The sequence below is a fragment of the Vigna radiata genome, chromosome 9 (assembly GCF_000741045.1).
Source record: "Vigna radiata var. radiata cultivar VC1973A chromosome 9, Vradiata_ver6, whole genome shotgun sequence".
NCBI classification, from domain to species: domain Eukaryota; kingdom Viridiplantae; phylum Streptophyta; class Magnoliopsida; order Fabales; family Fabaceae; genus Vigna; species Vigna radiata.
In genome coordinates this window covers 10,126,529-10,147,370 of record NC_028359.1, presented here as the reverse complement: position 1 = coordinate 10,147,370, position 20,842 = coordinate 10,126,529, and the positions used below count along the sequence as shown (strand labels likewise).

Sequence of the window (20,842 nt, the reverse complement as noted above, 5' to 3'; positions counted from 1 at the left end):
TTTTTTTAGTCTTCTAAATGAGTCGTTGATCAATGATCATAATGGTATGTCTGAATCATTTTTGTGTTGTTTCTAGGTATAATTAGGACATCATGTGAGTTTAAAGTTTATTACACATTTGTAAATAAGTTATGCTCTTTTTCTTAAAACTGCATTTTAAGAAAACAGAGATAGGAAAAGTACAGTTATATATGACGCTCTTGATAAGTCCGAGTTGAATATGGTTTCGAAAAGCCTGTGGCATTTTGGAAAGTAATTGAAGACTTGTTAATTGCTTTTCATCCTTTCCAGATTAAGTGTTTCATCTTTTCTTTGTAGCCAAATTGCAACATCTACATCCAACAAGTATACACATAAAATTTGACATTATTGTAAGTTGGAACTAAGGGACACGTTTTCAAATTTACTCCAAACACAGTCAGACAAGAAAGTATAGAGAGAAATGAAAGACATACGAAAATGTTGGCCAATGACACTGGCATGAAGGGCGTTATATTTGTCAGATCGACGAAAATGTTTTCGAAGATTGTCCATGGTGCCTACACGCTTAGCCATATTCTTAAGAATCTTGAGATTTCCATGCATGGTAGTGACGAACAAAGGGCTTTCCCCTTTGTTGTTTCTCAGCTCTAGCAATGGCCTCTACTCCTCCATCAGCAACTCTTCAAATTTGAAGACAACCTCAGCCATTTCCTTCGCCTTCTCGAAAAACACAATTTCATGCAAAACGTTGTTTCCCTCCCGATTTGCTTGCACAACGCAAACCACCTTTTTGCGTCAGTCACCATTTGTATCATCTCTTTCAGAAATTGAGGATGGGAGCGAGTTGTGATATGGATGGAGTTGTTCCCTAACAGGTCAAACTCTGTGAGAATGTTTGCCTAGTTTTCCATCATGTTCTTCTTGAAATCTTCCCACTCCATCGTTGCCTTTTGCGCTTCCTTTATCTTTTGATAAAACATTTGCATTTCTTGCATTCTCTTCAATCCTCCATATGCGCTAGTGCCATTTCACTTATTATGTATACTCATTGGAAGTTCACTCTCTCTCCACTCCACACACATAAATATTCATAATGAGCAGTTATACGTTCACAGGCCCACGCGACATATAATAACATTCCAATAACATGGATTTTTTTCAAGTTTCTTTTCCAAAACTAACCTTTTACTTTTAATAAAACTAAAAAAAAGTTAGAACCCACCGTGTTATTTAAGTGTAAAAATAAAAAGTCCTGTCAAATATCTTTTATCATTCGTGATATATGTATATAAAATGGGAAATTATTTTTACATATTAAAAATTAAAAGATACTAATAATTACGAAAGTATTTTAAAAAAGTTATGTTTTTTTTATTATGTTTTATTCATTTAATTATGATTTAATAAGTTATATTTATATTTATTATTATTATTATTATATATACAAAAATAGGGATTCAAAAATAGATGAAAAGAATTAAACATGTTTCAGGAAAAATAAAATTCAAAAAACCTTGAGCATATTTAAGTTTAAGAAAATTAATCTTCAATATTTTAATCTTTGGAATTTTCTTTTTCAATCTCTATTGTTTTAGAGATCACAATATGATATATAAGAAATGAAAATAAAAGATATGAAAAGAATTAATTATCTAGTGTAATGTATTTTTAGTTATGTTTCATTTTTTTTAAATTAATTCAAACAAAACATAGTCAAGTCAACTCTCAATCTAACATATTTTTATCAAAGAAAGTTATATATAGATGATCGCATGAAGAGAAGACACGAAGAATACGTGCATATAAACAAACTTACTCTTATGTTGTCTCTCTTTCTTCACATCGTATAATGCTTTCGTTATCAAATTTGTATCCTGTTTGAAAAATCATTTTGATTGTTTTATAAATTCAGAAGTGAATTAAAACACCTTGTGTTTAACCTAGTTGAGTTAAATGATCTAGTCAATTAACTAGTGTTGAGACCAAGAGTGTTTAATACTCGTTGTAAATCAGGAGTAGTGAATTTCGTGTAATCTTTGTTAAAGATTAGTAGAACCCTTAAGAGATCTTAAGAGAGAACTAGACGTAGCTTAGGTTGAAACGAACTAGTATAAAAATATGTGGGTTATTACTTTGTCTTATAAATGTTTCCTAAAGCTCTTTAAACACGCAAGCATATAACAACTATTGTACACCGTCTAAGCCCTGAAAAAGTTATTAAACACTATTTTGCAAAAAAGTTTTTAAAACACTATTCAAAGTCCCCCTCCCCTTTCCTTTATAATGTTTTCTTGTGTTTCAATAATTCCTCAACCGAAGTCAAACTGTGGTATTTTTCGATGCCAAAGAAAATATAATATTGACCTACTATCGAAAACTGGGCTGATCGGGAGTAAATAAGTTGATATATTAGTTGAACAAAATCATAAACTCTTTTAATAAACTCTTTTAATGCTCAAATTCAGCAAGCCTTAACATAAGGAGATACCAAAGGCTGGTAGGAAAATTAGTTTATTTGTCTCATATACATCTAGATATTACCTATGCATATAATAAATGTTGTTAGTCAATTTATACATGACTCACTAAAGCTTCATATAGATGTTATTAAGAAGATTTTGAGATATTTGAAGTTCAATCCTGAAAAAGAAATTTTATTCTCAATAAATAATAAAAATAATTAAAACAATAAATAATAAAAATAATTAAAAATATTAAAATAAATAAAAAAATCACAATTACACATTTTTAACGATATTGGTACAATCCTACTAATAATCTAATTGTATTAAATTTTTTAAAATATGAATCAAATTAAGACACATAAAAGAAAGAAACCGATTTAAGATTTTCTTAAAAAAATAAATAAAAACAAATGACATTATTTATCCTATATTTTTTTATTGTCATTCTTTTGTTATATGCTTGTAACATGGAACGATGAGTTGATGGTGCAATGTAACCAAGGCAGAAGATGCGTTGGACTATAATGTGGGAATGGTGAAGGTGGATAAAATTGTACACTTCTGAATCGTACACATAAAAGAAATACACTTTTGGTTTCTCATTTTTGAAAAAAAAATATGATTTTAGTCTTCTTAATTTGTACAGTAAAGATTATCCTTTCAAAGCTTGTAATACTAGCAATAAGCGCTTATCTAGACACTAAATGTGAAAAAAGAGCTCTTATGTTGAATTGATGGGAATATTGTTTATGACAAACCAAATTGTTTTTTTTTTTCTAACATAAGCAATCGTCACCTATCAATTTTCTGAAAAATGTGTTTTCCTCCTTGGCAACTCTCTTCTCTTAATAGATTCAAAAGTAACTTGTAACAGTACTGATATCACAGCACTGATATAGCAGAAAAAAATTATACTTAAAATATGCATTTTTTAGTGGGTACACTCTCTCTTTATGGTATTCCACCCTTTGTCTGATTTTAGTTTAAGGATGAGATTCTTAATGATAGTTAGTTGTATTCACCAATTTTTGCAATAATAGCTTGTTCTGCAGCATGATTAACTGCATTTTATATGTTTCAAATTTATTTACTTGTTTTTTTAAAGATTTTTAAACGTTCATTTTTTGAATTTTAATGGAAAAAAATATAATTCATTCTATTCACTATCTTTACAGGAGAAGAAACAAGTAAAACTTAAAAGAAAAAAAGAAATTTTTTTAATAGTTTTACTAAAAATATAAAAGAATGAAATCACTTCTTTTTTTATCCGCAAGAGATATCTACATCGCGTTAATCAAGTTAAGAAATATAGAAGGAAGGAATACTATATTATTATTAAAACTGGAATATTCTAGGAGTAATTCCTATGGTGGTCAGAGTAATGTTCCCAAAATAGAGCTTGAGAAAAACATCAAAGAAAAAGAATGTTGCAACGTTGATAAATTTGATTTAATAATATCTTTTCCGTTAAATGCAATGAACGACATTAAGTTGAGACATTATTTTATTTCCAAGTGGCACAATATGAGCTTTATAAGTAGATTTTTATCATTTTAAATTGTGAATTATAATAAAAACAGAACTAATGATTTCTAGAAATATAATTATAACTTATTAAAGCAATGTTTCCTATTTTGAGGTCAGACAAAATTTGGGAAATTAGAGAAATTAGGGTTCGTGGACTGTGAAATTGGAGAAATTAGAGGAATTAGGGTTTGTGGACTGAGAAGAGGTTGAAGAACCCTTACCAACCATACGAGCTTCCAACTTTGCAATCTTTGTAGGCAGAGAATGATCAAATTGGTTTGAAGAGTTGGACGGGAAATGAATGATCATATCATCTGACATTGTTGTTGTAACTGGAAACCGATTGGCAACAAAGAAAAAAAAAACGTTTCATCTCAAGATAAACCAATAATAATGAAAATTCAACCGATTTAGGGAAAAATGTTGAAAAGGAAAATGGTGAATAGAACTAAGCCACACCCATTCGTGACTAAAGATGCCAATTTTCCACCGACCCAGCATAAACAGTTCAAGAAATAAGGTGATTAGAGAACGCCGGTATGATTGAAAGAAAAAAATTGAAACTTTGGAAAATTTAGAGTATCTTCTGCCTTTTGGGTGTAGAATTCAGAGAATTAAGCGAAATAAAGAATCTAGGGTTTTGTTGTTTGGGAAAGTGGTGAAATAATCAAAAGATTAGGAGGGAAGAATGAACACAGGGAAGTGAAAGAAATCATTAATTCTGCTTTTATTATAATTTACAATTTAAAATTATAAAAATCCACATATAAAGCTCAGACTGTGCCATTTAGAAATAAAAAGATGTCTCAGCATGCTACTTGTTTAAAAACTTAACGCCTTCCATTGCATTTAATGGAAAGGATATTATTGAATCAAATTTATCAAATTAAAAACCTAATTGAGCACTTCTAAAATTAGAAGACCCAATTGGAACAAATCCACGGAAATAGAATTCTTCCAACCTGAAGTTAGTTATTTTGTTTCTTGTAGTGTTTCTCACTCCTTGGTGAGTTGTATTAGCACTGGACTCTTCTGCCCTTTCAACATGTGTTACATAACTCTTCTCTTAATAAATTCATATCAACATAAAATTGCTACAAAATATTTATAACAGTAACAGAAGGAAAAATTATGCTACATATCTTTTTCTTTTTTAATGGTTTTTGACTGACTTGCCCCTTTGTTTTCCTTCTTTAAACACGTCTTTTTTAGTTGGTGTGTTTGGTATGTTGGATGTATCCATGGCTTGAAATGCTAGCTGGATTGTGCAGCCTCAAATAGTTCTTGCCACTTCTTAGTTTCATTTGCAGGACCTTCCCCCTAAAATGTATGCAGTTTAGCATCCACAATATGCACAGATGAGGAATATATAACTAAAAGTATGATTGGCTAACAAATATGCACTTTTTATTTACAGTATATTACAAATTATAGTTAAAGTTATATTAAAATACATGCTCAATGCAATAGCATTCTTTCTTATTAAAAATAAAAAAAGATTTATCATCTTATATAGCCGATGCCAAAGGTACCACTTAAACATTACCTCAACAGAGTTAATTTCATATACTTGGTTTTCAGTGACTTCAAGATCTAGTGCCTGCACGCAAGCTTCAGCAACCACAATTCTGCTGGCTTCGCCAACTAGTTTATCACCTGAAAGCTCGTAACAATTTTTTAAGACTTTAAATAAAAATAGAAGTAAAAAGTATAACATAAATGAGTCCTTGTCATGTATCTGAAATGCGAAGGGAAACACAAATAAGGCAAACTAACTTTCTAGTTTCAATATCTATCTCACGTGTAGTGATGAAACATATACATCCAAAAAAATGCCTATTCCCCAAGCATTTTGTACAATATATTTCATATAATAAGTGGGTACGTATACAGTGCCAACAAGGGTAGACATGATTCATGATGTTAAATGATATTTATGATATGTTATAGTATAAGCGTTAACAGTTTGCTTTTTTTTCTTCAATATACGAGCCAACTTACACGATATGGTGATATCCTTTGCCTAGAGTTGAATTACCCTTAGCCTGACCTGATCTCTCACCTTTCCTATGTGCCATATATAGATTCCTTAGTTATGAGAAAGTACTCTCAGAAACAACCATTTAAATGTAACGAAGAGTTCTCAAAGATCATTCTTAATGGTCATGAACATAGTGCACCATTCCACACAAACCATAGTCATTTTCCTGCATTTTTCCTTTATATAGTTCCAGCTAAATTAGCATTTCAGCCATCCTCCTTCATCTTTGTTGAAGAATTTACATCTGAATTGAGTTCTGTGTCTCACTTGAAGGAAAGTTCCTCTCAGTTTCCTAATTAACAATTTGTCACAGTTCCACTAGCAGCACGTGATCTACTATTAGCTTCACCACCACGGATAGTGCCTTCGCTTCCTATTCTACCTCCAACAAAAAAAATGCTATTCCTGATGGAAGTAAGCAACCTTGCATCTATCCAGCTAGCTCCTTTGTAATATGATGGCTTATGACTTCACTCCAATTGCAGCATTGATCTCCTAGATCTGTTAGGGTTCACAACTGAAACTCTTCGTATTCAACTCCACCCTCTCAGTGGTTCAATCAGAATTCTTATTACACTTTAGGGCAGTAAACTTTGGTTGGTGAAATAATCAACCAAACTGTTACACAGCAAAAACACCAGAAATCTTTTTCTCCCATCAGCTATGGAACTCAATTTTAGGCTCGCCTAGCAGCAGTTACTGATCATAATAGACTTGTGAAAGAGTAACTAACGGACAACACTTGTAACAAGACCATCACCCAGTGATATATCTAGATATCTAGCCAAGGGTAATTCAACACAGCTCAGGCTCCTGCTTCAGTAGATCAAAAATGGTGGGAATCTGATTTCTTCTTTTGTCTTTGAAACAAGCTACACTGCTAGCTAGCAAGTCAAATTACTGATTTTCTAGAATGCTAGTATATATTCCAATATTCAATCTTACATCTGGTATATCTTGCTAATTGATTCAGGTGACCATTGCTTAGGAAATTAACAAAAAAGAAAAAAAAATGTTTGAGTTGTTCCACTGTTATAAATGAGTTTTACTCGTACCTTGACCTACAAGTACTGCTCGTCGTTGACCAGCTGTTGCTTTGAGCAAAGTATTTAGATCATATGATGTGTATGGTCCATCTGTCAGCCTTCCAGGTCTAAAATGCATGTCATATGAGAAGACTTCAAAATTTTAAGACGTACAATTTAAATTTAAAGTCCTCCACCTTTATGTTCATCAAGTGTTAACACTAGGTTTAGAACACGCAAAAATTTCACCTTACCTGATTATGGTAAATGGAAGGCCAGAACTCCTCAGAAAATCCTCCCCCATCTTCTTATACTTCAGCACACCAAATAGGTTCATAATGCTACATGAAAAAGGAACAATGACAAGTCCGTGACAAAAGTTTTGGAACATAATGAACATACTAAGTTTCATCAAATAATTACACAATCAATCTTCTGGAAATGTGGAACTTATTTACCCGAGAAAAAAGAGAGTATTTTACGTAGTTAAAGGTACTAATTATAATAGTGAATGAATATTTAAAATGAAGATGAGGTGAATAAGTAGTAGTGGTACTTCTCAGTTTGGACTCATAGTAACTGTGTAAAGCACAAACATCGGTCTCAAAAGGATGAACAGGGGAATCATCCACACAAAGAATTAGGGGTAACCTTTTTTCAAGGACTTATCCCACCAGGTGGGAGTGACTACATATATTAATCAATGCTATTTGGTTCTATTGTAAACTAAATCTTTATCAATGAGGGTGGGTCTTAGTCTTGATTATTAATTAGGAAAAGTTAGATAATTTTGATTATTTAAGTTTGGAGCACAACATTGACTATACCTAATGAAACCAAATCGTCAATCAATAATAGCCAACTGAAAACCAGTTATGGAATTTCAATAACAGTATAAACACAAGCTAATTTCATTTTGCCTTACACTTGAAATTGAAAACAATAGAAAAAGTCTGTATACCATCATGGAAAAGTGTTTTAAAGTATATATTAGTTTCTCACTATAATTTTAGAATGGTTCTATTCTGAATTACCAGTAAAATAAATTCTACTTTCTAGCAAGCCAACATACAATACCACAAAAACTTCATCATTTAAGAGCAAAATGAGGTATGCTTACCTCCATGGCAATTCATTGAATTTGGTAACACCTATTGATGACACAAGAACAACTCTCTTCACTGAGGAAGGCAATGCAGATACTAGATTCTTCACTCCCACCCAATCTTCAAATTAAAAATTAGTCAAAATCAAAATAAAAATATCGACAAGTGCATGAAAAGTAGATGAAGATTATGTTTTAGGCAACTTTCAATAAAAGGCATCAGTATTATGCTTACATTTTCCACTCTTGAATCTTCAGATAACTAATCTTCTATTTCATTCTAGTTATGACATCAAATGCTGCAATATATGCATGGCATGATTCTTACCAACCCTTTCTGGTGTATTATCATCATCCCAACGCCTAGAAGGAAATGCTGTTGTTCCTGTGCAGCAAATCACGTGTGTGACACCCTAAAAAGAAAGTAAATAAAACAAGAAAAGCAAAAGAAATGCAAATTATTTCCTACATTTTCTTTCTGACTGAAATGAATCATCAAAATGAAAATAGTTCAGATCAAAACAAGTATTATTCTGTAAAATACTCTGAAGAGCTTACCTCAAATATAGATGGATCCAAATCTTCCTGGTTCCTTGTGTCACCTTTGAATACCTGTTATGTTCAGAAGCTTGATATAACTAGAAAAAAAATCCAGAATGGATGAAAGTAAACGAACATAGTTTGTTGCTCCTCAAAGGGACAACTTTTTTTATTTTTGGATAACCATCGCAATTATTTTGACTGTAGTGAGACCCTGAATTATCTCCAGAAGCTTCGGTCTTCCGGATTTACTATGAGACTAATCCTCTGTCCAGAGATTAGTCACACTTAAAACTCCTAAAACCTCTACAAGAACGTGTCTAGTGAGAATTGAGTCCAAGTCCTACCCAACAGGTTCATTGTGTAATGTCAACTGAGTCACACCTATTTGATACCCCAGAGGGACTACTTAAGCAGTTAAATTTTCATTTTGACTGCTTAATCAAGAGTAGATGGTGTACCTGCAGTTTCTCCTTATCCTGTTCACCAAATAGTTCTGTGGCTTTCTCAGGATTCCTAAGTACCAACCGTGACTTAATATTCTGCTGAATCAGTGATGCAACTACCAGCTGCCCTGAATAGCAAGGGAACAACTGCTTCACAATCTTCCCCAAGCAAACTATTGCCAAGAATTATATATGCATTTCCACATTTTATAGAACTAATCTTGATGCACAAAATAACACTAAAAGTGGGATCCCAAAAGGCTTACAAATACAAAAGGAAGGATACACAAATAACAGAAGTTACTATTACACTCATGTTTATTTAATTGCAGTATTTCAATTACTTATAGAGAAACCTTCAATTACATTCTCTAAAAATGGGGGTATCACCACAATGGTCCTCCTAAGATGTTTGTCACCAGAGTAGTCCCTCAAAATTGGCATTTTACCGCATTAGTCCTTCAAACATTTATCACCAAATTAGTCAATTACAGGTTCAAATATCACCATGTTCATCCTTAAGGCAGACTAAAGGGTGAAACAACTATAATTTCTAATTGGCTAAGTGAAAAAAGATTTTATAATACGTGCAACTTAAGATCATGACTATAATTTCTAATTGACTAATGGTGAAAAAGTTTGACACCCACTGTCCGTTTGATGGTTAAGATAGAATAAAATAATTATATACTAGCCCAATGTAATCAGTTGTTTGGTGTATCAACAAGATATGATCTTCTTATCCTATGGCTTTCCCTCGTCTCCCACCATCCCCACCGTCACCTTCATTATGAAGGCCAAAATCCTAATCATTGTCATCCCTCATACCTCATTGTATCCTCGCCACCAAATCCTTAAAACCATAATTGCAATCGCATTGGTTTTAATAAATACAAAAACTAAAATATATTTCCTCCATCCGGTTTATTTGTCCTATTTTAGAAAAAAGGAAAAGTTATATCTATATTTGGTTTTCAAAATTCAAAATAGACTTAATTGCTATTTTATCAGTTATATTCTTACTTTTCACCTGATAAAAAAAAGATAAAATATAAAACCTTGGTTCTCATAGTCTCGTCAATGTACAATATTGTTCCCTGTGAAAATTTAATAGCACATTTGGCTGTTCAGTTTTCCAAAATTAAGAAACTTTGGTCTAGGTTATCCATATCTAACCACAACTGTGGTCAGAGAAACCTCAACAAAATTGTTTAATTTTGAAAAACTGGAGGATTCAAAAGTGTAAACAAACTTTTACAGAAACCAAAATTCCACTTTGACAAAACTACGGAATCAAATTTTAGTTAAGCCTTAATATTATCGAGAAAATTACAATTAAATTTCAACATACTTTGAGAGTAGCAACGTGTTTAACAAATAAATATGGTAACAACAACTTGAAAAGCAATATAATAAGTCAAGATAAATTGTGCGTTTACCAACGCCTCCGGAGCCACCGACAACAAGCACCAATTTGGAGGAAGAAGGAGTGCGTTGGGTGCCATTCTTCAACTCCGAGCTTTGAGTTTCAACCACTTCCTCGTTTACAGCGTTCTGCGCTTTCGCCAACACTCTCCGCTTGGAAGCCGGAGAAGAGAGGGAAAGGCCGTCACGGAATTTACCGGAGAACAAAAGTCGACGCTGAGAAACACCGTGATGGTGCCGCCCGGCGAAGGCCAAAGGGAGTATGAGAGTTGCAGAAGCCATGAAACGCAGACACAACGCAACAGGTTCGTCCTTTGGAGCATCCAACTGTTATAGTTAGACACCACAAGATTTATTTTTATTCATTTTTAATAAATTAAATGGGAACCTCAGAAGAATTGAACCAAATTGTTTGGTTGTTGGACATTCGTGCCACGTGTCCCACTCCTGTGTTTTCACTTTCCCTTCTAGCTTCTAGGAGACACTGGTTGAAGTGGAATTAAACTCAAATTGTAGATTTTGGAAAATTTTGTGAGAAAAAATATAATCATTACTTTTTCTCTAAACTTGTATTAGAAAATAGAAAATATAAAATTAATTTATATAGAAAATAACTTGTGTTTCAAGATATCTATGTACAAGTTAGATTATTGTATGACCGTTGGGTCATTGATTATCAATTAATTATTTAATAAGTTACAAGTAAATTCTGTTGGGTAGTCCTTCAAAAATTAGATTGAGTATATTAATATTAATGTAGCTCAACTTAATATTAAAATATAATTATATATAATTGAATCTTAATTAGATCAACATTAATTAATTTTATCTTAAAATTAATTTTATCTTAAAATTTATAAATAAAATTTAAAATAACAAGATAAATTACATATATTTACTGTTACATTAATTATCAACTCTTAAATGTTAAGATAATTTTAATGTTGGAATACCTTTTATAAATATCTTTCAAATAATTTAGACCAACAATTTGATATAACACTTGAATTTTTGGATAGAATTTCGAACCTTAGACGACATAACATAACTTAAACTATTGACTTTGACTCCTATTTAAAACAACTAGTAAAGTTGACTCCTATTTGAAATAACTAGTAAAATTAAAAATTGACTTTCTTCTTAGAGAATTATACAGTGACATCAAGTTCAAAATTTATGATTTTTCTTCTTTTACTCGTACTCTTATTCTAATAAAAAAATTAAAACCCTAGGATGGTCCTCAAGTTTTAAGTAGTATCAATTAGGTCTTTGTTTTTGAAATTGTGATGTAATTTGGTCTTTTTCGTTACTATAGTATTGTCAACAATAATTTAGTGTCAAGTGTTAGTCCATAATTTTTTATTTTTTATTTTTTTAAACTTTGCCATGTGTCAAATTAGGATCATGTCTAATGGTAGATATAATGTGACGTGACAGTGACAGTCTCAATAAAAAGTCTTAATTTAGTTATTTTATTTGTATTTTGTTTCAATTCAATCCTAATTTTTTAAAATTGAAACAATTTTACCCCTTTCCAAATTAAGACAAAATTTAACGTTTATATAGATGTATAATGATATCTTTTAAATTGATATTTTCATTAAAATTTAACTTTTCATCTAACCTGGCTCTTTTTGGCAGGCCAATATCTAACCATACGGGTCATATTGACCTGTTTTGTCACCTCTAAATGTTATAATTATTATAATGATATTTTTATACTAATATTTTTAATAAGATTAAGTTTATTTAAATTAACATTTTACATTGAATTTTATTTACATTTTATTTTTAAAATTTAAATATATTTATTTTAATTTTTTATAAAACTATTTTAAAATTTTATATTTAAATTTTTTATAAAACTATTTTACATTTGTAACATCCCGAATTTTTGAGATGTCATGGTGTAAATTTTTATTTTCCGAAACACATTATTTCCAGAAACATTTTCGAAAGATAATAAACTTTATTCGATTAAAATTGCGAAAGCAAAACTTAACCATAAATATTGTCTGGAAGTCTCATGAGATCATTTGTACATAAAAGTACCAAATCGAAATACTTTTAAATACTTTAAAATAGATAATAAAACCCCAAACATAATGGCTCAACTCTCGTCACCTACTTAGATCCGATCTTATCTGCAAACCATCTACTCCCATACAAGTACGACGATCATTGTAGGTGGAAACCACAACCACAAACTTGCAAAGATGAGCAACTAGAAATAACACCATATCATATAACATAGTAAAACAGCATGAAGCATAAACTAAAACTAATCATGGCAACATATATCCACTCATAATTAATAACACAACCACTCCATTCGTATTCTCATTACTATACATTAATTCATCAAACACAAGATGATACTACACTGTATACAATATTACGACTTTATATACAACACTACAACATCTTATATAAATAATAGGACTTCAAATAAATCATATAGACATATAAAATTACTACGAATTTTATAAAAAAAAATCACTACAATACATAAAAAGAAACATTTCAACTTTTACTATTTATTTTATATACATAATAATCCTTTTGAGTCATATCATAAGGTTTATATATTTTATTAACCAAACAGCAAACTATCTTTATTGCATTTTTATATAATTTAATTTCGTACAATGAAAGTTCAATCACCTAATAACCTTAATAATTCTACTATTTATGAAAATATCATACAATAGTATTAAATAAAATTTAAGTTAGCTGAATAATCTTGATACCGTTTCTCTGGTATTTAAATGAATCCTAAATTCCCATTTCTTTTTCACTTTTCTTTTCCTAGCTGGGACCTACACCATTTAGTACCCATAACATAAAATATCACGATAAGGACTTCCAATTCTACTATTCACATAACTATTTAGACATGTAACAGGAAAACAAATTATGTAACCTAAAAGCAAAATTAATCACTGCATTTAATACATGAACCTCTCTCATATTATTTGATAATTTATTATTTCATAACAAAACAGGCAATCATTACGATGATTTACCATTTCATAATACCAGAATATTATGTGATAACATTATTATAATGAACCACAGAACTTTGCCTTTGCATGAAGAATGGCTAAATAAATTACACGAACCTGTTAAAAGCAAAAGTACATAACACGTACAATGAGGTATATTAATTCATGAATAAAAACTTAGAGATATAAGCCTCTTCTACGTTACCTAATATATTAACCCATTTTTCATGCATTCATTATTTGCTTAAAAACACAAACCCAGTAGAAACTACTGCATACAAAAAAAACTTATAACACCAAACGGAAGTCCTATCTCCTGCTACAACCAATTAAACAATAACATCCTTTCTAGTCCTACTACATTAACCCTATCCTTTAAGATTAAAAATTATGTTTTGAAAAATATTAAAAATACCCTTAATTTGCCTAGAGAATGAGAAGAACAAGAACTTCTCTAGAAACATATCAAATTTAAACTTATTTGCGTCCCTGTGTGCTATATGATGAAAGCCAAAATCCTTATATAACTTTTTTCTCTCTCAGCCTAACAAATATGACCCATGTCAAGAATAATTAAAGAGTTTCTTTCTTCCTCACGTAAATACCTCTGCATGCCAAAAAGAACGAAATAAAATAGGAAAATGATATTTTGACATTTTGGACGATTTCAAATTAAAAAAACAAACTTTAATTTTTTTCTTCCAAATATATCCTTCTCTCAACTTTTTCTGGTATTAAAATATAACCCAAAAATAAATCTTCTCCAATTTCTCTCTCCTAAGGTCAAAGGGTCAAAACAAAAGAAAAGAAAGAATTAAATCTCTTTCATCCTAAATGTTACAACCACGGTCTCACACTCTCTTCCCTCCATTAATGCTTAAGAAACCAATGAGCATGTGACATTAAGCACCCAAGGCAATGGTAGCAAGATTTTGACGCAGGTTCATAGGATTTCAAGCACATACACAAACCATTAGGACAGTGTTATCAAACTGAAACTATAGCACGATTAATTACATTTCAACTTTATTTACTCCCATCCCAAAAATTAAGATAAAAACAATTATTAATTACTTCATATACTACTCTTAAACAATATTATCACAAAAAAAATACCATAATTAAACATTTAATATTAGAAATTATAAAAATAAAAATAAAATACATTTTTATTTTACTCGGGTCTTACAACATTGATCTTTAGTTTCATAATGTCAAAAACTCATTGCATTGCATGTTCAAACCTTTTCCTTTTGTATCTTTTGCAAAAGCTTTCTTTCTAATTTTTATCTTCTGCTTTTCTTGAATGCAGAAGAGAGGATTGTGCTTCTCTCAATTAAGCTAACATTTTTGTTAGAACTTTACTCTCATAGTGTCTAAAACCTTTTCTTCATGCATCTTTAACAAAAGTGTTTGACAGATTCTTTTTTTATTTTTACAATTATTAGGAATGAACAAAAATAACTGTTTTGTATCATATTATACTAAAAAATTGATCCATTTGTACTAAAAGTTAAGTATATTATTTTATGATTCAATTTTTAAAAACTAAACTTATAACACTTTAAATTCACTTAACGTATTGTATTTTTCCATCCTCTTTCATTCTCAATTTTTCAGTGGGTTTTGATTCTGCTCAAATAACCTGTCTTCCTTTCCTGTTTCCTATAACCTTAATTTTGGTTATTTTCGTCATTTCACTTTTCTTACCTTTCACATTTAATGCCACTCGATTTCATTTTAAGGTTCACCATTTGGTTACACCAACTAATAAAAATATTTTATTTTTAATAAATTTCTTAATCTCTTTTCTTCAATAAACATTTTTTTTACGTAGAGAATCTACTGCAATTTTTTCATGGGCTTTTTTCCCTCAATAATTGAACCATTTTTGAATTTGTAGCTAGAAATTAATCTTTTTCAAATGTAAATTTATTTGAGCAATAAATATTATTTTTTAATAATTTTCATACACAATTAAAAAAGGAAATTCTATTCACCGAACTTAAAAAATTAAATGAGGTTGTTTTACAATGACTATTATGGATCAATCTTATATCATCACCTATGAATCTTGATTTTCGCCTAGCAAATAATATTCCAACTAATAATGTAATGTAATGTTAAATAAATACATATATTAAAACCAATAATATTACATTTGTATTCAAAAGTTCAACTTGAAAGTTTTAAAAAATAAAATCTATAACTGTTGTTATTAAATAAATTTGGCTAATGAGAGTGGAATAAGGTAGAAACTTAAGAGAATTAAATATCCAATCATTTAACTGAATGTTTTATTCCTCTCTCAATTTCAGTGACTAAAATGAAAGAAGTAAATATACAACAGAATACTAATATTATATTTATTTGTTTAACTTAAATTTAGTTTTAAATGAATTATTATTATACATTAAAAGAATAAAAGAAAGAAAGAGAAAATAGGAAGACCAATTGCTCCACGCCATGGGTATGCATGCTCGGAGATAAACAAAATTACAAATTAAAAAAATTTATATAGTTTAGAACTAGTATAGTATTAAAATTAGTACAATTCAGTTTAAAATTAATAATTCAGTTAAAATTAGTACAGTTTACAATTCAGTTAGTAGTTCAGTTCAGTATACTGTAGTTTAGTACAATTTAGTATAGTTCAGTTTGCTAAAACAAAAAAACAGTTTGTCTGAACTATTTTAAACTTCAATTCAGTTTAGACAAATTAGTTTTTAGTTCAGTACAATTTTTAATAGTGCAGTGCAATTGAGTTCCTTTGGCCCACCCCTAATAGGGCTAGACGACAAAAAATACTGAATTGTGTTGTACTATAGTTAATTGTACTATATTATACTAAAAAGAACTGAACCATTTTTACTATAACTTAAATATATTATTTTATGGTTCAATTTTTAAAAACTGAACTTAATAAATTTTCGGTTCAGTTAACTGTAATTAACTATACTGTCTAAAAAAATCACTTCGTCCTAAAATAACATTTTTGTTGTTAATAAATTTGTGTAGTTCAGAAAGTTGTTTGACTTTTTATTCGTTGAACTTAAAGTTTCATAATCTTTAACAGGTTCTGCTAATAATAAAGTATTATATATTACATTATGTTGTTTTATAATTATTATATTTCATAATCTTTAACTGTGCTTCCAATCTTTAAACATCTTTCTAAGTGTCAAGCGCAGTTCATCTAAAAACTTGCTTTCTTCTCTCTATGTTTGGTTGTAAAATTGCATTGCCTCTAATCTCATTTATAATTATCTGCTGCAAAAAACTTTTTGAAATCTCTAACATCTAAATAGCAATATCCTCTCCACCAAAAGGATAACTTGATTCCACTCACTATGTCTTCCTTAGATTGCTCCTTTCCTAGAATGTTAACTGCTTAGAACTGAAAGTAACACTACTCACTTTACCAATTTACTTCCTAAAACCTGATTCAATCACAAGAAAGAGTAAATGGTTGTCAGAGTTGATAGAAAATAAAATCTCACCTATAGATCGATAAGATTTATCAAAGACAACTAATTTGAAGAATCATTATCATCAACTAAGTTTTCATCCTTTTCTTTGCTTGTTTTAATCATCGATCAATGGAGGTATTTGGCACAACATTTAAATTAGAATTTTTGTCTTAACATTTTTACTACTAGGTGATTCAACTTAGAATCATCACCTCCAATTGTAATCATAAAGATCATTGCTAGCATAACCACTACTTTCATCTAACTTTTCACTTGAACATGATCAACATCTTCATTTGTCTGCTGATCAATTTCCTCAACATCAAGTTTTAAGCACTTTTCTTGAATGATCTTTAAAATTCAACTTATACATTCAAACTTATCCGTAAAAAATAATACATAGTCTTTCATGAGCCTCAAGGGAACCAAAAAGCTTTCCATGAGCATTGATAGGTCCTTTGATTTTTCAATTGCACAAATTAAGGCACAATAATTCTGAGTCTTAAAGTCTGATAATTATTTTAAATTAAGGCACAATAATAATCATAAACTTCCGACCTTTCCACTTTCAAATTGCAAATTAACTCTTATTTTGGCTTATTCAATAACATTAGCTGTCATTTAAACGTACCTTTATCTCTGTTATGCAATACATTATTTTTACTTCACTATCATGTTGTTAGGAATAAAAGAGTAGCAACTAAGAAAATTCCATTGGTGCATAGTCCTCTTATTAATAAGAGGAATCATGAGCCAAAGACAATTTTACTCCTTTCTACATTTGTCCATTTTCCAATAAATCAACAATTAAATTTAATATTACTATATTGAATATTTGACTTGTAACTAACATTTTCACATTATTAATATATTAACTTGTAGAATCCTTTACCAACTACTTAGATCATATATTCCACCCATTCTTTCATTAAGAAAAATTGCTTTGTTTAACCTTTATCAATACCAAATTTCGTGGGATTGATTTTTAGCTATATTACTTTTTTGTTGTCACGTTTTTTACTTATTTTCATTTTTTCTCGTTTTTTATTTTATTGCCTTTTTATTTATTTATTTTTTTATGTTATTTTACTTTTATCTCTTTTTATATATTTTATTTTACTTTTCCTTTTTCGTTCTTAATTTTTAATTTTTAATTTTAATTTTTAACCTTTTTTTTTCTTTTAATAAAATATAGCTAAAAGAACCTAAAAAAGAAAAAGTGTAGTTCTTGTCTTTTAGTGAAAAAAAAATTAAAAAAAAAAAGGAAAAGGAGGTTGGGCTGGTAAGGGTACAAAAAACGTGTGTTGGAGAAGGAGGGAGCAGAAAAACGGTTTCTGCTACAGGCGAGGAGGATTGGTTTTTTGCAGGTTTGTTTTGGCAGTAGTCCGGATTGTCGGATTAGGATTGGCAGAGGAAAACAATTACAAAAATCGTGAAAAAGGTAGAGTGGAAAAAAATTTGCAGAGACAAAGAAAGGATTAAAGGAAATCAGGAAGGATTCATTCTGATAGCCAGAAGAAGGACTCACTGAAAGCAAAGGACGAAAAAGCTCTCTTCACTGTCAAAGGATCATTCCGTTGGAGCCTGAGGATTCACAGAGAAGAGAAGGGAGAAACGAGCCAGCCAGAAAAAAAGGGAGAGATTCATTGGAGACGCAAGGTTGGCAATAGAAAACGGATCTTCGAGAGGTAAGTAATGCCAGACCTTCGTGCTTTAGTGAACATACTTTTGTTACGTTGCAGCCATGTTTGCTTATGACTGTTATCGAATATGTTCCTATTATGTTATGGATAACTGTGTATGATATGGTCACATGAATCTTTTCCTTTCTCCATTACTATCCCTCACTATCCAATGCACAATCATATATCATCTTAAACTTGAAGTCTCCTGTAGCTCGTTCAATCAGCGCCGTCTCTGCTTTCAATAATGGTAATTTCCATTAATCTCCATTGTTACCCAGTAACACCATCATCCTCAACCTACACACAGAAACCACAGAAACTATAATGAAAAAGAAAAAACACCAAAACAGTATTTTCATCTTCATCAGAACCACTCCATTCATCCATTGGAACCTCCATCCCAACTCAAGCATAACACCATCATCCTCAACCTGCACCGCAAAAAGTTACAAAAATAAGAATCAACCACTCAACACCAATCTCCATTTTCATTCAATCTACAAAGAAGCACACGCAACATAACCCCTGCACCGCGACCAGTGTGTCATATTCATTCCCCAACTCACACAGATTCACACACGAACACCAGTGTGTTCCTTTCATCTTTCGATTGCGTCAATCGAAGCCAATAGCCCAACACTCCCTGCACCATCGGAAAAACTCACGCCCAGCCAAGAAGAGCTCGCGCTTCGAAGAGGAAGGAGGATGCACTGGTCGGCAATGTGGTTGAACGGAGGACGCGCAGTGGCGGCGGTGTGACTGATGGATCCCGATTTGAATATCGAACGGAGGAGAAGGTGTCTCGGAATGAAAAGGGCGAATAAGGAAAGTGTTGCCTTGACGCCGGTAGGATTCCTAGCGGTGACCGGAGCCACCGATAACGGCCAGAGCTTGGCGGAACGTGGTCGCGCGGCGGTGTTGGCTCAGTGGATGGTTGTGCGAGACAAAAAGGGAGAGAGAAGGGGCGGTGACGCCGTCGCTGGCCGTGGTTCCGGTGGCGTCTGCCGTCGCCGGCGACGCCAAGGCTGGCCGGAAGGGGGCGGTGGCTGTCGGATGGAGGCGGTGACGTGCAGGCCCCAACCCTAGGGCTCTTTAGCTCAGAGGAGAGACCTTGAGTCTCATGAGGCTGTGAGTGAAACGTGCAAACGGGGATGAGATGGCAAACCCCCTAGTGAATCCTGGGTTGGAGAGCAGAAAGGAAGTTTGGGCCGGCGTTGGGCCAAACCGAATCCAAAAACAAAATAAACTTTTCCTCCTTGCGCCCCCTGTGTTCTAATTTCACACTGCCCTTCTCTTTGGGTCCCATTCTGTCAGCCGAAAACAACTTTTTTTTTTCTGCACCCCCTTTTATTCATATTACGCATCCCTTTTCTCTTTCGGCTTAGGCCCATCCTGTCTTAAAAAATCGCGTCTTCCCTGCACTCCTATTTCTGCTAAATATTTCACTCCCGTCCAGTTTGGGCTTAAGCCCAGACTGTTTATAAAAATGATTTAGACACCCCTTTTTCTTATTTAGACATCCCTACACCCTTTTTTTTATTTACTTATAATTTTATTTGTTTTATATATAAATGTTAAAAACAATAAAAATAATGTTTTTTTTTAACAAAGGGGTTTAAGCACACGTGTGACTGTACGCGTCGTCTTTGTACTGAAAACCTTTTTTCCCTTATTTTAAAAAAATAACAAAAATATGTTTTTAAAGGTTAAAGTACATGTGTTATCGTTCGTATCGTCCTTGTGTTAAAACATTTTTTTCTTTTTTCATAAAAATAATAAAAAATGTTTTAAATGTTTAAACACATGTGTGATCGCTCGCATCGTCCTTGTGCCAAAAAACTTTTTCTTCTTTTCATAAAAATAATAAAAAATGTTTTAAGGGTTTAAGCACATGATCACACGCATCATCTTTGTGTTAGAAAACCTTTTTTTTTTATAATAATAAAAAATGTTTTAAGGGTTTAAGCACATGTTTGATCACACACATCGTCCTTTTGCTAGAAAACCTTTTTTTTATAAAAATAATAAAAAATGTTTTAAGGATTTAAGCACATGTGTGATCGCACACATCGTCCTTGTGCTAAAAAACCTTTTCTTCCTTTTTATAAAAATAATCAAAAAATGTA

The 20,842-nt window shown here is 31.3% G+C and overlaps 1 protein-coding gene across 1 annotated transcript; it reads right to left on the bottom strand.

Moving 5' to 3' along the window:
* Nucleotides 1-4,926: 4,926 nt before the first annotated feature.
* On the bottom strand, nucleotides 4,927-10,911 carry LOC106774329 (uncharacterized protein At2g37660, chloroplastic). The gene is made up of 9 exons (XM_014661284.2): nucleotides 10,571-10,911; nucleotides 9,147-9,259; nucleotides 8,704-8,757; nucleotides 8,474-8,558; nucleotides 8,161-8,266; nucleotides 7,295-7,381; nucleotides 7,071-7,168; nucleotides 5,521-5,630; nucleotides 4,927-5,294 (listed from the first exon to the last, which is right to left on the bottom strand). The coding sequence occupies exons 1-9, from the start codon at nucleotides 10,836-10,838 to the stop codon at nucleotides 5,229-5,231; spliced, it is 987 nt and encodes a 328-aa protein (XP_014516770.1). The 5' UTR covers nucleotides 10,839-10,911; the 3' UTR covers nucleotides 4,927-5,228.
* Between the last annotated feature and the right edge of the window lie 9,931 nt (nucleotides 10,912-20,842).